Here is a 17,803-nt window from a genome sequence, read left to right on the forward strand (position 1 = left end):
CCTCCTAACTGCCAACCTTCTGCTTGTCTTCTTGTAATCTTTATCCAAACCTGTATCTTCACTCCTGAACCTTCCTCTTCACTCTAATCTGTTCATATATCCTCTTTTCTGGGAGTAAATCGTCCCCTGAGAGATTCAGATGCATACCACATTTGGGAGCTGCTGAGTTAAAGAAGGACCTCTTGCCTGCAATACATGTGCTCTCGAGACTTCTAGTTAGATAGTAATCTCAGCACGTATTCCTAAGTCACCTTGCAAACTGCCATTGAATACAACCAAAGAAATAACAGCAATACGTAGAAAACTGTGCCTTGTCTACATATGGCAGGGGCTTGCTTGTCCACATGGTAGAACTCTGAAGGATTTCAGTAAGTCGCTGGTAATGCTAGACTGAAGGGTGTGCCAGCCCAGCCAACTTACGATCATTAGGAGGAACTGTCAGTTTCTCTGGCGTGGACCTGCTGACGTCAGTGGTAGTGCCTTCCTGTCCTGCTTCCTGTAGCCCTCACCTGGTTATTGGACGTCCATGCCACCTCATCCTCATGGTGCTTGTCTCCGGATCTTCTGTGTCTTTCATTCTTTCCTTTCTCCCCATCTGTAAAGATCCAGTATTTTTTTCACGCACTTCTTTCCACTGCACATGCTGCCTGTTGATGATCTCATCTGTCCCCTCAGGTCCAGCCACAGTCTCCAGGCAGGTGCCTCAGGGCTTTATGCCTCTTTCATGTGCTCCAGTTCTCTCTTCTGAGCTCTAGTCTCCTATTTTATCTACTTTCACTGTATTTCTACCTAGATGTCCCATGATTCCTCAGAAACAACATATTTTCCTAAGGCCTGCTAGCTCCATCACCTCTTCCCCTGATTTCCTTATTTCTGTTAATAGTGTCATTGCTCTCCGTGTCATCCAAGTGCAGTGCTTCGCCTTTCATTCTCTTTTGTTGTTGTTTTGTTTTGTCTTCCCACCTCTCCTAGTTACCAGGTCCTCACAATTCTCTAATCAAAATATCCATTATAACTCTTCAGTTCTCACTTTACTATCCTCATTCACAGTGGATTAATGGTATATCCTCTTAAAATGTTTCTCAGCAAAACTCTCTGTCACTCTTAAGTCATGATGTATGTTGCTACTAGGCTAAACTTCCAGTTATAGATCTTTCTTGCTTTAGACTGTCAGCGGCTCTCTGCGCTGACCAAATGAAACACAGACTCCTCAGCTGCATGCTCTGCAATCTGGCAGCCTTCTTCCTCTTTTTCCGGTAAGCACTTCTCTATGTCTGGTTTAGTGGTAGCCCTGAAAATCCAGCAGTGAAACACACAGACAGGGCTCCTGCCTTCGAGGAGCTTGCTTCCAGTGAGGAGCCAGAGTGTGACAAGTGCCGTGAAGGAAATAAAAAGCTGATGTGCACAGGGGAGTAACTGGGGAGGCCTCCTTTAGATGAGATGATCAGGGAAGTTCTCCCTGGGCAGTAATATTTCAGATGAGATGTGAAGGATGAGAAGGAGCCAGCCGTGGAAAGAGGCAGAGGAAATAAAGGTACAGGGACCCTGGGGGCAAGAAAGAACTTAATGTGCTCAAAGAACAGAAGGCCCTCATGAGTGAAGAACAGTGATTGAGCTGAAGAGAGGTGTAAGGTGCAGTGTGGCAGGGGGAAGAGTTTGCATTTTTTCCAGGTGTAGTAGCAAATAATTCTCAAAGCAGCACAGTGATGTGATCTATTTACATTTTAAAATATCACTCTGGAGAGAGAAGCAAGATGGGAGCAAGGAGACCAGTAAGGGAGAAGCTCTGATAGTAATTGCTTGGACTAGATTAGGTTTCTCAACCTTGGCACTACTGATATTTTAAGCCAGGAAATTCTTTGTTGTGGGAGGCTGTCCTATGCACCTAAGGAGTTATGAAGCATCCTCTTCCTCTTCCTCTACCTTCTAGAAGACAAATAGCACCCTCCCCTCGCAGTTGTAGCCACAAATACCTCCAGATATTACCAGCTGTCCCCTTGGGGGCAAAACCACTTCTGGTTGAGACCCACAGGACTAGAGTAGATGGCGGCAGTGTGCTGGATCTGAGGCACACTGTAGAGGAAGAACAGACAGTACTTTGCAGTGAATGGGATATATAGAGAGAGTGAATCAAAAATACTAGGTTTTTGGTTTGAGAATCTGGTAGGTGGTGTCACACAAACGTCAGACTGTTTACATTGGTCTTCTTTGCCCTTGTCCCTGTTCTTGGAATTATCAATCTACCTGTAATGTTGCTCACTTCCCCATTTTCTTCCCTTCTCTGCATCCCCGCCTGAAGATTAACTTACATGTCATCTGCAGGCTGTTAAGGCTGTCTGGTTATCACCTCCCTCCACTCATCCTCTGGCTCCTAGGACCATCATCTGTTATAGGCAAGCCCTCCCCTAGGATTGTCTGGAGTTTGTCACAGAATTGGGACCATTATTATTTGCTACCTTGTGTTGCAGTTATAAACATATGCCTATCATCTCCCTGTCAGATTACCCAAGAGCAGGAACAAGACCTTATACATCTTTATTCCTGATAATGCATGCTGATCACAAATTTGGTATTCAGTAAATGTTTGTTGAATGAATAAGGGAATGACTAAATCTGAAAGACCTACCTTATTTTCACTTTTAAGTATAATGAAGTGAAAAGGAAATTAGCATTTTTCTATAATGAACACATGTAGCTTGTGTTATTAATGTAATCAGTTGATTTATATGAGAGATGGTTTATTCTTTGTCTTTTTGCTTTTACAGTTGGGAATCTTGTTGGTCACGATACCTCTGCTCTGTTTCTGTATTGCAGCTCTGGTTGTGAGTACCACTGCAGCTGGGTTTGCATTGGCCCCAGGACCTTTTGACTGGCCCTGCTTCCTGCTGGCCTCTGTTGGGACGGGCCTTGCGTCCTGTGCCGCCAACGCCATCAATCAGGTCAGTTCCTCACCTTTCAGCTAGATTATGGTATTGTCACTTTTTCCCAGATGGTGGTATTGTCATAGTTTTAAAAATCTTCCAAAATCATATATATTGACGGAGAAGCGTTGTGAACTTGTAACACTATATATCCTATAATGTCTGTGGGATCCATAACCAATTTGCCTTTTTTTTTTTGGAGATGAATGGTTTTCAGGTGTGTTCAGGTGTGAGAGCAGTAGAGTATATGCTTCAGGTGACCAGGATTCCTTGGGTTAAAAAGTGTTTCAGAGCTGTCATAACTTTCTATTCTTAGTGGTATCTTTGTTTATCCATTTCAAATACATTTCCCTGAGCTCATCATTATTATATGCTATTCTTTCTTGGTTTGATTTTTTTGCATTTTACACCACCATTATACAGAACAGAATATATCTTAAACAAGCATATCCAGCTTTAAAAAAAATTAATAATTTAGTAGTCAGTTAACGTGGTATGGAATCAGATTATATCCCCAAAATTAGCATATTATTTTTAATGCATCTTTTTTCCCCTATTATTTTAGACATCAAAATAATTTCTTAAATTAGTTTTTATCCTCTATCTAGTCATTGTGGTCTGCCCTAACGTTGCAGCTTTTTCATAAGATACTGTGCTGGCTAAAACTTAAGGAAAAATGTTTTCGTCACTAGAACACCCAAGAGGAGTTGGCACAGTTTTAAAACAGGAATTCAAGTGACCAGCAGGAAAACAGCTTGGCTGAGTGGATATATAAGTTTCTGGTCTGCAAAATATGGTAATTTAATTTGATAATGCCTAAGATCATTATGGTTTTATAATATATTTTCAGCTATTTGGAGAAGGATCAATCTATTTCAAATAAGGTTTTTATTGTTGTTATTTTTAATGTCAAAACAATCTTATAATGAGGCTCATTTAGTCCCGCCACTTTACCAACAATGTCATACCCATCTATAAAGCACAATGTCATGTCTTCCACATTGTGCCTCCCTTTTGCTACCCTCCCATATTTCTTGGCAAAGAGAATAGTCGTGGTTTCGCCATGAACTTATTTTTAATAAAAATTTGAATAAAAAGCAATATAAGTGAAATGGATTTATTTGGCTATTTTGGGATCTATTTTTCAGTTTTTAAAAATAATTACCTCTCTTTAGTTACAGGAGATAAAACCAGGAGCACATTCTAGTTTTCAGTCTTCTCTTTTTAAGTTGAAGAGCTGCATTTATCCTTGATACTAATAGATGTCTTCTGTTTCAATTATATACATTCAAAAAAAAATGTTTAAAAGTGTGGAGATTCTGGGGGGATAAAAAAACCTAAAACACATCAAATGGTTCAGAAACCCTAAAACATCATAAAAGATAAGGGTTGCCTTGAGTTGGCTCCTCCCCTATCCCCACCAAAGGAAAAAAAAGGTAGCTCAAAAATTTATCATGAGTGCTGGGCGAGGTGGCTCATGACTGTAATCCTAGCTCTCTGGGAGGCTGAGGCAGGTGGATCACTTGAGGTCAGGAGTTTGAGACCAGCCTGAGCAAGAGTGAGACCCCCGTCTCTACTAAAAATAGAAAGAAATTATCTGGCCAAGTAAAAATATATATAGAAAAAATTAGCCGGGCGTGGTGGCTCATGCCTGTAGTCCCAGCTACTCGGGAGGCTGAGGCAGGAGGATCGCTTGAGCCCAGGAGTTTGAGGTTGCTGTGAGCTAGGCTCATGCCACAGCACTCACTCTAGCCCGGGCAACAGAGCGAGACTGTGTCTCAAAAAAAAAAAAAAATTTATCATGAGAAAACCTGTCCGCCTCTTCTGTTAATATCTCCTCCTTAGGTTGGTTTTCCAGCCCTGTTCTGCATCCCACTCACACAGCACTCCTGTGCTTCCTTTGGAACACTTTGTCGTGTTCTTCCACACGTCACTCAGCTCCCACAGGCCTCCTCAGGGTCCTGAGTGATGTCGGCTCCTCATCAGTGTTTGTTGTGCAAATGAATTTCTTCATCTTCTTGTATCCCTCCCATTGCTTCCTTCCACTTGTCTTAGGCTCTCATTTCGTTTGGAAGGATCACAATACTTAAAAAAATCTCAGTGATTCCCAGCACAGTAGAATTCTAGTGTTCTTATTAGGGTATCAGTCAGCTTCCCCAATTACATTTTCCTGATTATATGTTGGAAATGTTTCAGTTCCGGTGTTAGGCAATCTCATAAATTTCAAATAAAGGAATGTGAGGCCATTTTTATTGGTGCTTTTAAATAGCGTAAGCAGAACAAAAAACACTGGGCAACAACAGTTTAACTGCGTTTTTGAGTAGCACATACGTAAAGAAATAGTCCTTAGCAAAAACAAAGAGTTTACTGCCTTTTTTTTTAAATGTGCTAGTGTTCAAATTAAAGGATATTATATGTGGTTGGTCTATATAAAAGGTCTTCAGCTTCTAATAGAGTTCTCTGGGAGAAAAAATTCCCTTCTATGTTTATGACAGGATTCAAATAACATTTTATTTATATTTTTAATTTTTTTAATACTTTGAGCTGTTATTCATTTAGTTCTGAGTGTTTCTCCTCTTCTGTGATCTCTATGAAAGTTGAAAAAATAAAGCTTTGGAAAGCAATTCTTACATTTGTTTTAAGGAGAGAAAATGAGATTCAGCTTCTGATTTATGAAGAAGTGAGTGCATAAAGAGATATGTACAATAATCCACTAACATTAAAATGTAAAAATAAATTACATACATGTTTTGTAATATATACACATGCTTCATTCGAAACCATGGTGTGGCTTTAAAGTGGGTATGCCTTCAGAGGATGAAAGCAATGCATAAAATGTTTTTAATTTAGCAACTGAAAGATAAAATGTTATGGATGGCTTTGACTGATTGAGTCTTGACAAACAAGTGACAAACTGAATAGCTGAATTCAAGTAGAATAGATTAAGAAATTGAAAAAGATAAGAATTATCAGAAAATTATAACAATTATTTTGAGTATTTGACATAAGACAGTGTTATAATAAGCTATAATTGGGATTCTTTTACTTATGTTACATATACATGATTTTTAAAGAGAGATTATGTCAATAAATGCATATGTCGATAAATAAATTTCTATAGGAAAAATTTTATGGATGGGCCTCAGTTCTCTCTTGTTGCAGCTTTTTGCTTCTGCTAGTAACATTGCAAATTTCTCTAATTGTTCTTAAAGACAAATGACTGGAAATGGAATTGCTGGGAGGGAAGCTACCAGCCAAAGCACGTATGAAACTGGTTTAACTTTAGAATGTATAATCTTAACAAAATAATTAATTTCTTACATTATTACAGTGCTGTAGAGTTTACAGAGCATGTTTACATAAATTGTTCTTTAAACTTACAACTCTGTAAAGTAGGTGGCATCCCTTGCATTTCTATTTGTAAAACATTTTGTTTTACATTGAATTATTTTTTTAAAAAGCAACATTTAAAAAATGCATTATGCAAATAATGTTTTCATTGCAGATCAGTGAGAAAATACAGATAAGCAAAAATAACAATAATTTTTATTTTACTTTTTCCTTATGCCAGGCATTGTTCTGTGTGTTAGTCACAGCAGGGAACAAACAAAAATTGCTGCCTTCATGGTGCTCACATCTTACCACCAAGTAGATCCATTGTTAATATTTTGGTTTATATTATTACGGACTTTTTTCATACACAGATACATCTTCACACACACATATATATTAATTTCTCACAGAAATGATATATATAGTTTGGATTTATTTTTTATATAATGTCATGAACTTCCTTCTATGTCAATATTTGGTAGCATAATTTTAAGAGTTGTAGATGGATGTACCTTGATTTGTTTAATGAAATTTCTCCTTATTTCACATTTTAGGGATTTCCAATTTTTTGCCCATGTAAACACTGCTGAGCAGAAATCCTTTTAGCTAAATCTTTGCATATGTCCTGATTTCTTTTGATAGAGTCCTAAAACCGGGTGGTTGTGCCAAAAGATACATAGTTTTCAAAATGAAAAGTTAAAATGAAAAAAGATATTTATTTCAAGTACAGCTAAATGTCCCTCCAGACAGTCTTCTGTTTGTTTTTGTTTGAAATCAACTTATCCTTCTCTTTGGCAGTGTGTTATCATGCTCATCACCAACACTATGAATTAGAAAACCTTGCCTGGGTTTATAGGTAACAACAGAAGTATTCTTCTAATTTAAGTTGTTTTGATTATTTATGAGGTGGAGTTAGTTTATTTTTTAGTGCTTATTGACCATTTGCACTGTCTTTTGTCAATTGTTTGCTAGTGAGTTTTGCCTGTTTTGCTGTTGGGATGCTTGCCTTTTTCTAAGGGCTCTTTCTGTATGTAGATTGGATTATTACCTCTGTCATATATGGTGCAAACATTTTCTGCAGTTTTTGTCTTTTGATTAATTTTTTATAGTGTAGTTGTTTCATATGTTTATGTAGTCCAATCTCTTCATTTTTAATACAAATTAAATACAGAAATTTTAATAATCTCTCACCTCAGCACTCTTGACGATTTTGGTTAGATAGCTTGTTGTGTGGGGCGTTCCTGTGCACTGTAGGATGCTGCCCAGCTTCCCCACCCCCGACCCACTGGATGCCAGTAGCACCCCTCCCCAACTTGTGACAACTGACATTGCCAAATGTTGCCATGTGACCAAAATCACTCCCAGTTAGAAAACCTCTGCTTTAATAATTTCTACTTTTGAATTCATTGGAGATCTTTACCTAAGATCCTAGCTATAATTTCTGCCTCAGGCAAATCCCTGGCTCACATTTCTTGTGTAACTATCTGTTGATAGCTAGGGTGACCATAGGCCCTGCTTTGTGCCTGTGTTCTTGGCATAGTTATTAAGAACGCCCCTTTTACTTTCAAGTGTCCCAGTTTAAACAAGAAATATTATATGCTCTTGCTATTTGTAGCCCACCTATGCCTTCAATCTTTCACTGTAAAAATATCTTTGTATCAAAATATCTCAGGTTGGGTTCTGCCTTTTCTATTCACAAATGTACCTATCGTACAAGTAGAGATTCCTGACCACAGCTCAGGTCACCTGGCTTACCTCAGCTTCTCCCTCTGTAGCTTCTACTGTCATGCCTAATTGTGGTGGTATACACAAACTCATACACGCACCACCTTAAAGAATATTTTACACCCATTATTACTCGGCTATCAGTACACTGTTCTCGAATCTTGATAACTTCTTTGTACTGGATCTTGGTGCCCTGATGAGTAAAGCACTCTTCCTCATATTGAGCCAAAGTCTGCCTCCTTATAACTTCAACCTCTTGGCCATAGTTCTCTCTGGAAAAAGTGTTCTTTCTTCTTCCATGTGACAGTTCTTCCAATCTATCACTTTCCAACCATGGTTAATAGGCACTTGTGGTATTGCAACATACTTATTCATTTGTATCTCTTCCCTAGAGAACACTTAACTCCTTGAAACCGATAATTATGACTTGCATGTCTTGTACCATCCATCACCTCTGCCCACAAGCATGTAGAGCAGGCCAGTAGAGTGAAATTCTGAAGGAATATGTATTGGGGGGAGAGGGGGAAAGTACCAAGAAGTGTTAATGTTAACAATAATTGCAGCTAACACTTATTTAGCACTTGCTATATGGAATGTTCTAAGCATTTTACATACATTAGATCATTTGTTTGAATCTAGGTTTAAGGGATTTCAAAAAATAGCTCTTTTTTTTTCTTTTTTTTTTTTTGAGACAGAGTCTTGCTTTGTTGCCTGGGCTAGAGTGAGTGCCGTGGTGTCAGCCTAGCTCACAGCAACCTCAAACTCCTGGGCTTAAGCGATCTGATCCTACTGCCTCAGCCTCCCGAGTAGCTGGGACTACAGGCATGTGCCACCATGCCCGGCTAATTTTCTTTTTTTTATATATATGTTTTAGTTGGCCAGATAATTTCTTTCTAATTTTAGTAGAGACAGGGTCTCACTGTTGCTGAGGCTGGTCTTAAACTCCTGACCTTGAGCGATCCACCCGCCTCGGCCTCCCAGAGTGCTAGGATTACAGGCGTGAGCCACCGTGCCCGGCCAAAAAATAGCTCTTTTGAAAGATCAAATAAATGGTAAATAAATTTTTAACTTAGACTTAGCTCTAAGGAGAGCCACTGATGTTCTCAGAGACTTTATTTTGGAGAAAATTACAAGAAAGGCACAAAATATAAGGAGGGGTTTCACATCTGAGAGGTACGTTTTAATTACAAAGGTAAATCTGAGAAGGGTGTGTTATCTTTGGGATCTAGTGTATTTGTGAATGTTGAAGAATTTTTATGAAAGGAAATGAAAGATCAAGAGGTGTGAATAAAATAGGGTCAAGAAGAAACATGTTTTGTGTTTGATACTGACAACACTTGAGAGACTTTCATGGTAAAAATAAGGTAGCGAAGAGGCTTTGGATAAAGAGCTCTGAATTACAGGGTGGGTAGGGCAAAAGAAAATTCACGTCCTTTAAACTCCGAAAGGAGAAACAGGTAAAGATTTTTCTGTTTTTCTGGTGAATATGAATGAGATTAATATCTAATGCATCTTTCTCCATTTTCTCTTTCTCTGATGTTTCTTTTGTTTTGACTATGCAGTCTGCCTAGAGCAATAGGAATTGACTTTCATCTTCCATGTTGAACAGAAGTAGTTATTAAATTTGGTATTGTATTCTGGGAGAATGAGACTTACGTTAGTGAATACCAGTGATGTGATTTATTGAACATCATATATGTAAGAAAAATCAATATGAGAAATATATTTTTCTTCTGAATGTTGTGATTTGTTTGACTTTGATGTTTTAGCTGGTGGGCAACTTGCATTCATTCAGTGGCCTCTGAAGTTCCTAACTCGTGGCTTATTCAGATGATTCAAATTAGCTACTGCACTAGGTCAGGTCTGCATAGAGAGTTCTTGAATACTATGTGGGAAAAAGTCTCTAACTAAATATGGTTTTTATATATAAGGAAAATGATGAACATTACTGAACAACGTCAAAAAGAAAATGCCTTTTAAATGCAGAGTCTCTTTTCCTGAGTTTATATAACCTCAAATAATTTCTAAATTACATTTTATTCCTTTCTCCAGAGCGATCCATCTAAGTAGAGTGAGTTTGGCATTGGTATTCATAACCAAAATAACTCTAGGTGAAGTTTTGCCAACAAATGCAGAGATGATAATTTGAAAATATATTTGTAAATAGTTTTTTATTATTTACATGCCACATTAACTCATCATTATTCTATTTGCTTCTTACAACAACTCTGTGAAGTGGCATTATTCCAGTGTTGTAGAAGAATAAGACGAAGTTTAATGATGTCATTTCATTGATCACATTGGTCAAATTGGGAACAGAACCTGTGGATCCAATTCACTGTTATTTCTTCTCAACTGAAATGTCCTAGATGATGTCATTTCATTGATCACATTGATCAAATTGGGAACAGAACCTGTGGATCCAATTCACTGTTATTTCTTCTCAACTGAAATGTCCTAGTCCATTCACTACCTTGGAATTGGGCTATTATGAGTCTTCCTGCCACCAGGTTAACTGCTGACATCCTTGCCACTGTGTAGTAGAGGTGAAGTTACCTTAGTGGGCGTGGTAATATATGTATCTCTAATGATCAGGAGGGTTTAAAGCACTTATGCCTTAGTCAATCTGTGTTCCATTAATGTTAGCTATTATTGTGCTATTAATATAAAAGTTTGGTCTGTTTTTGGCCCACATCCTTCACACTTTCAGAATCTATTATCTTCCAGTTATTCCCAGATAGGATCTTAATAGAGAATGGGAAAAGAAAATGTGTTTATTTTCCTCAGTGCACTACGTAACTTGGGTTATACTTGCAAACTCTAATATGTATATATGTGTGTGAGTGTGTGTGTGTATGTGTGTGTGTGTGTATGTATTTGTATGAATATACGAATATATTTATTTCAAGTATGCACGTACTTATATGTGAATTCTTCATATTTGAATATGTGATGATGACTTCAGTTCAGCAGACATTGTTTATTTTTTACTGTTTGGTTAGCATTGTGGAGTTATGTATGTAATTCTGGTAAATTAAAGAAATATTGGTAGAAAAAGATTGATCAAAAAGCAAGTATTTAATTGAGACATAATGGAAATAATGGCAGTGATACCAATATGGACCTGGGGAGCTAGGATCCTTGGCCTGTGTCCCTGGGTAGCATGTTGCGGTTGGACCTGGTCTGGGTGACTCGCAGACTTGCCTCCTTCACTGTGTCGTCACCCCCACCTAGCAGAGGTCATGCTGAGGTTCTTTCCAAATTATTCTCTTTTTCCTTTTTTCAAAATCTTCAGTTATGTTTTGCTTTTCCTGACACTTTGTTCATCTGAATCCCATTAGCCTGTTTGTTCTCTGCTCTGAACCACGGACGTCGCTCCCTGTTTTCTGGGTCAGACTGACCCTTGGTTGACTGATGACTGATACCACTGATGTGAAAACTAACTGTGTGGCTGGTACCTGGGAGACGTGTCATTTCCTTGTCTTGTACTCTTTGCCTTAGTGACAAACTGCTTTTGAGCTTTAATATTTGAACATTTTTAATGCCTTGATATATATTTATACTTTAAAATTGGAATCATCAGGTGATTCTGAATTCCAAACTGGGCCCCCAGACACTAAAAGGAATAGGAATTGGGGTGTCAGGGGAAGGGGGGATGGACAGTGGGGCTGATGTTACTCGTCATACCTGTGCTGCTTTGTCTAACTAGTGGTAGAGCTCCAGGCTGCTTTAAGCAAGCTATTAGACCTTTAAAATTTGTGTGTAAGTGATTAAGTAAATCCTAAAATTCACATTTTTATGACCACCCAATCCTGTCTTATTGATTTTCTAAGAAGTTTTAGAAAATATTGTTTGGCAAGAAAGGGAAATTACTTACCTGTGTGATTAATCTTAAGGAAAATTTCACTCTGGCATTTCCTTCAGATCCTTTGCCAGATTTCTCCCAGAAGCAGTGATCACAGGGGGAACAAAGAAATTCTAAAGGATCTGAATGATGGAATGTAGAGATAGGATGAAACAAAGAGAAATTTTAGTAGTTAATAAGATTTATGTATACTTGTAATCTACAGTATCCTTATACCTTAAAATATAAGGTAACCTTAAAATCATAAGATAATATGCAGTTATAATTTTTATTTACCTGCTAGTTTATAAAAACAAAAACTCCCACTGAAATAAAACCCTAGTATAATATCTTAACATTTCATTAATATATCTGAATAAAATTATGATTGTTCTGGTAATGCTTTTAGCAAAAGTATGGTTGATCTAGAAAATGCCATTGTGTATATTGTTGTCATTAAATGAACTAAAATAAGAGGGAGTAAACAGTGCTGTGTATAATTTCCTTAAATGGCTAGCTGAAGATGTACGGGTAAATATCCTTCCTTAATGTTATTGATGTCACCTACTAAATACATCTTCTGACCTTAAGTACGTAAACATATCTTAAAGAACAGATTCTCAGTGCTTATAAAAATGCTCAGGGATTTATAAATTAGGGTATCAGTAATGGCAGAATTTACTGAGCTTGGATTCCCTCCATTTTTTTCACTTACTCTTGAGTGAATGACCGACTGAATGGTTGAACAGCTTATTTAAATAAGCTTGCAGTTAACCTTGAACATAGAGTTGTGGACATTCTTTTAATTAAATGTCTAATGTGTTTTCCCACAAGAGGAAAAACATAAGTTTTTCAATAGATAGATATTTAGCTATCCCAAGTACGTCTGACTTAAGTTACATCAGAAATAACCCATTTCATAAGTACTTGGTGAACATTCTGGCTTTAAGACTTGATTTTATTGCTTTTGAAAAGCAGGTAAATGTGACTGAACTAGTCCTCACTTGCATAGAATTTTGTTTATTCTACTTAGTTCAAGTTAAAATTATTAGGGTGGGGGAAGGCTATTGAAATCTGCTTGATGTTCACTTGCCTATTGGAAAATAATTCTAATTTGGCTAGGACCAGAAAGCAGAATGTCACTAAGTAGTAGAAAGTGCTGATATTCTTTGCTGCTGTATTCTTGAAAGCTATTTTCTGAAAGGATCCTTATGTATTTATTGATGACTTTTGCTAGAGGCAAAAAGATAGGTCTCTATTCTGAAGCAGTTCATAGTCTGGTAGGGAAAGAAAGATGTATAAATAAGTACAATTAAACAATAACATATGTTGGCTCTGTGCTAGAATATTAGCAGTGACTTAGGTACACAAAGGGAGGTGTGGGGAGTGGTCATTTCTACCAGTGAAGGTCAAAAAATTTCTCAGAGAAGTGACCAGAGCCTCAAAAGGTTAGATGGGTGTTTACCAGGTAGGTGCAGGTGAGAGGGGAACTTTCCAGGCAGAGGGAGCATCATTAATAAAGGCCTAGAGATGTAAAGTTTTATACACAGGAGACATTTGGGAATTTGCAGACATTGCAGTATAGTGGAATCACCGGTGGGGAGGATGCCATGAGAGATTTGGCTAACAGAGTAGCAAGGGCAGGTCATGAAGGGCCTCATGTGCTTCGCTAAAGCAACCAGACTTACCCTGTAGGTGTTGGGCAGCCATTGGTAAGCTTTCTGTTACTCTTAGGATAGAGAAGAAAATCCTGACTTTGATGTACAGACTCTGCATGGTCTGTTTCTTCTTAAGCTTCATCTTCCACTGTCGATGTCTGAACTGTAGGATCTGTTCAGATCTCAACTAAAGTGTGGTGCATTCAACAGACATTTCCTAAGCACCTGTTTGTGCCAGGCACAGTACTGGGTGCTGGAGATAAAAACAGGTTGCTTCTCTCTTGCAGTTTATGGTGGAAGAGTGAGAGAAGGACAATACATAAATTAACAAGGAGATATCAGGCAGGGCCTGGTGTAACGATGAAAATAAAATAAAATCAGATGGATGCAACAGCATCGTATCCTCAGAGCAGGTTTCCTGACCCCCTGACCTGGTCAGCTTTTCCTCTTATGTCATGCCATACAGCTTTCCTTAATAACAATTTTTACAATTTGTAGATACACATTCTGGTGATTATTTGATTGTCGTTTTCTCCATTTGATTGTAAGCTCAGTGAGGGTAGGGACCCTGCCTTTTTATGCACACATAGGGGCCTGGTGCCCAGGAGAACACGAGGTCGGGAGCCAGACTGCCAGGGTGTACATTCTGTGTCTGCCGCTTAATAGCCCCGTGGCTTTGGACAGTTGACTTAACCTCTGTGAACCTCATTTTTCTCATCTGTAAGCAGATGAGATTGTTGAGGGAATTAATGATCTAATATATTTAGTGCTGAAGGGGATCAGGGTATACCACCTGAAAATGCGCCACTTTGGCATAAGAATTATTTTGAGCTGAAAGTATTTGAGTTCCTGCAGTTCCTTATTTATCTAAAAGCAGAGCCTCTGAAGAAAGAAATCAATTGTCATAAATCTTCTGCCTGGGAGCAACTCTAGTCTTCTCTTCTCTGAGAGGAGAAGTCAGTACCACACCCAGACAGACATTGGCATAAGCTATCTGTCTGGCACAAGCATATCCTATCTGTTTTCCTAAAGGCCCATTCATCTTTCCTAACATTCATTTGCTCTCCCAAAAGTGGCCTTCCCGCCTCCTTTTCTCCTATCAAGATGGTATATAAGCTCTAAAATCTTAACACTCCTTTGAGTATTCACTTCTTTCTGTGATATGCCCATACACATAAAATTGAAAATTAATAGATTTGTGTGCCTTTTCTCCTTTCATATGTCTGTTGTCAGTTTAGTTCACAGGATCCCCAGCCACGGAACCTTAGAGTATAGAGGAAAAGGTTTTCCTCTCGTACAATGGTGAGACCAGAGCCTGTTACTTAGTAACCATGCCATTAATGCTAATTATTATTATTACTTATTAATGAAAATGTATTGAAAGAGGACAGGAGGTGGGGAGATTTGCTTTCTATAACAAAGTAGTTAAGATCATGAGAGTCTAAAGGAGCATTATTAAGACAGAAGTTAAGTTGAAAGGACTTGGTCATTAATTATATGTCCTAGTGAAGAAAAGTAAGGAGTATAAAATAACTTTTAGATTTCTGACAAGTTCAGTGGATGGATAGAGTGCCATCTAATGAGGCAGGGAATATAGAAAAAGGAGTAAATCTTGGCGAAGGAATAATGATTCCGGTTTGGATGTTTCACGGATTTTGTAGGTTTGCTGTGTTCTTGATGCATCCAGGTGGAGATGCATAAGGGCCATTATTGGGTCCCAGAAGAGATTTTGGCAGGAGATAGAGTTAACAAGAATCCCAAGAACTGATACCATGTAGATGGGACTTGCATGCAGGTGAGAGTGAATGGGGGAGGGCAAGGGAGCCAACTTGAGAACCGAAGATAGCAGAGAGGTTGAAATCCAAGGCCTGGGAGTGGTAGTGAAATGTTTGGTGTTTTCTGTGATTGGAAAATAAAAATGTTGGGCAAATAGAATTTGATTTATGCCACAGCAGCGTGAATGGGTCAACTCAGAATAAAACCCAGAGTCCTTTCCATTGAAGCGCTCGGTGATCTGGCCTCAGCTCCTGTGATTCTCCCTCTGTCCTCTTGCTCACTGCTTTCCAGCCACACTGGCTCCCTTGCCATTTCCCAACCACCCAGAACTCTCTTACCCCTCGGTGGTTCCTGTTCCCTCTGCCTTCTCATAGATATGCAGATGGCTTCATTCAAATCTCTACTTGAATATCACCTCCTCAGAAATGCAGGGCACACTCTGCATTCCTCTCTCTCCTCCAGTATAAGTTTTTTTGTTCATTGTCTGTTTTCCCCACTAGAACATCAGCTCCAGATATCAGAGACTTGGTTTTATGTATTGCTCTTTTCCCAGTGCCTAGAACATTGTCTGATACATAGTAGGAGCTCAGCAAATAAATGAATGTGTAAGCAAATAATCAATGTTGCTTATTGTTTGGTGGGAGAAATGGGCATCAGTTAAAAACTTACCCAGATGAATGTAAAATTACAACTGTGGTAAGTGGTAAGGCACTCAGGGCAGAGGGAGAACCTAACCTATCGAAGAAGAGTCAGAGGAGATTGATGCAGCATGAAGACCAAACTGGAAGCCTCTGCTTGGCCCTCATTTTGCACTCTGGCCTTCCTAGATATTGCTTCCTGGAGTGAGGAAAGAATTCTCTGGGTTTTGATCTACCTGTGGACCTCCCTCTTAAGCTACTTAGTTCCTGGGACTACAGTTGTGTTTGTAGAAGACAGTCTTGCTAGAGAGTGATTGTAGACAGGCCTCAGAAATGAGATCTCTTTTTTTATATAGCTGTTCCCTGGTCACAAGGAACTCATCTCAGTTACCCCTGGTGACTTTTTCCATTTTCGGAGGCACACGGTCTCAGATGTCTTCTACCCATGTTTTCCTTGCTGGTGTAGAGCTGGTGGCCGTGGTGAGTTGCAGTGTGAGGGCCCTGACCAAGGGGAGCAGCTGCTACCACTGGCCTTGGTAAGTGCAGGCCCAGTGTTGCCAGAGCCTCTGATTTTTCAATACAAGCTAGAAATTTGGAGGTTCATGTGTAACTTTTTTGTTTTAAATTTGGCTCAATTTTTGGAAACACTGTGCATACCTAACAAAACCTGCCAGTGGATTGAATTTGCTTTGAGTCCCCCACCCCAATTCTGGTTTTTGAAATAGGAAATATAGAGTTTTTATATTATCATTTACCAAGAAAAAGAAAGAAAGATGTTTCCTTTGAAAATAGAATTCTTCACAACTAAACAGTGGAATGTAGTTTTCTTTCCTTAATTTCGTGTTGTGAAGAGTAATGCACAAAGTATCTCAGTAGCGTGGATAGAATCAAGGCATGGGTACTGAACTTTAGCTTGTACATTCAGCCGCTAGCCTTCTTGGACAATTGTGTCTTCTTTAGCTATACCATAGAAGAGGTCATTATTTTTAAATTAAAAAAAGGGAGGGGTATGTTACTGCTTTAACATTCAAAAGGTAAAGTCAAGGAGGGTCAACTCAAAATTGCTTCAAGAAATACCTGGAAACTGCAAATGTGTTTACAATTATTTCTCTACTGATGGCATTATGTTTCAGAAAGTGCCGTTAATTGTGATAGAGTAACACACAGCTCTTTGTGAAATTTAAGTCCGTTGAATATCAGCACCTTCAAAGACAATAAAAATTCCAGTCTGCATTTATCTATTCCCATGTGAGGAGTTACTACAATGTATAGTGTATCTTTCCATGTGAAATTCTTTGGCTTAATCGTCTCTCATTTATACGCAGTTGTCTGAGGTCAGTTTTCCATTTTCCAGTTGTCAAACAGCTGTCAAATTAAAACACCAGATCCTAAAGTTAATTTACATTTCGTGCCATTCCATATTAGTATATTTCTTGACTTAAGTACTTAAAGAGCTATCCACATTTCTTCATCATCCTTTCCCTCAATTATCCCATTTTTCCTCACAATTGCTCACACGTACAATTTAAGTATGATACTCCAAATATCTTCATTATTTTCCAAACATAGTTTTACAAAATTCACATGAACTTAAAAAAAAAAAAAACATTTGAATTAGACATTCAGCCAATTAATTCCACTAGGTTTTTTTTCAAAAAGAAAAAATCAAATCACTTTAAACATATCATTCTTATTTTCATTGTCATGCTTATTTTCATCATTATTTTTATCATTTCTATCAAGTTGAAATCTCAATAGTAATTGAACATAGAATTCCTAATTGCATTCTAAATGTCAGTATAGGTTAGTGTAATAGTAAAAAAACTTCAGCATTCATTTTTAATAATTCATTGATCAAAGAAATATTTCTGATTATGCTATTGATGTTTTACTACAAAGTATCTCAAG

At 38.2% G+C, this 17,803-nt stretch overlaps 1 protein-coding gene across 1 annotated transcript in view; it reads left to right on the forward strand.

Annotated features, from left to right (window-relative positions):
• Nucleotides 1-17,803, forward strand: part of LOC123650598 (protoheme IX farnesyltransferase, mitochondrial) — a 137,332-nt gene that overhangs the window by 27,975 nt on the left and 91,554 nt on the right. The window contains exon 4 of the mRNA XM_045569485.1: nucleotides 2,815-2,939. Within this exon, the coding sequence (XP_045425441.1) occupies nucleotides 2,815-2,939 (125 nt within the window). The remainder of the gene's footprint in view (nucleotides 1-2,814; nucleotides 2,940-17,803) is intronic.

Source organism: Lemur catta, chromosome 15, assembly GCF_020740605.2.
Source record: "Lemur catta isolate mLemCat1 chromosome 15, mLemCat1.pri, whole genome shotgun sequence".
Lineage (NCBI taxonomy): Eukaryota > Metazoa > Chordata > Mammalia > Primates > Lemuridae > Lemur > Lemur catta.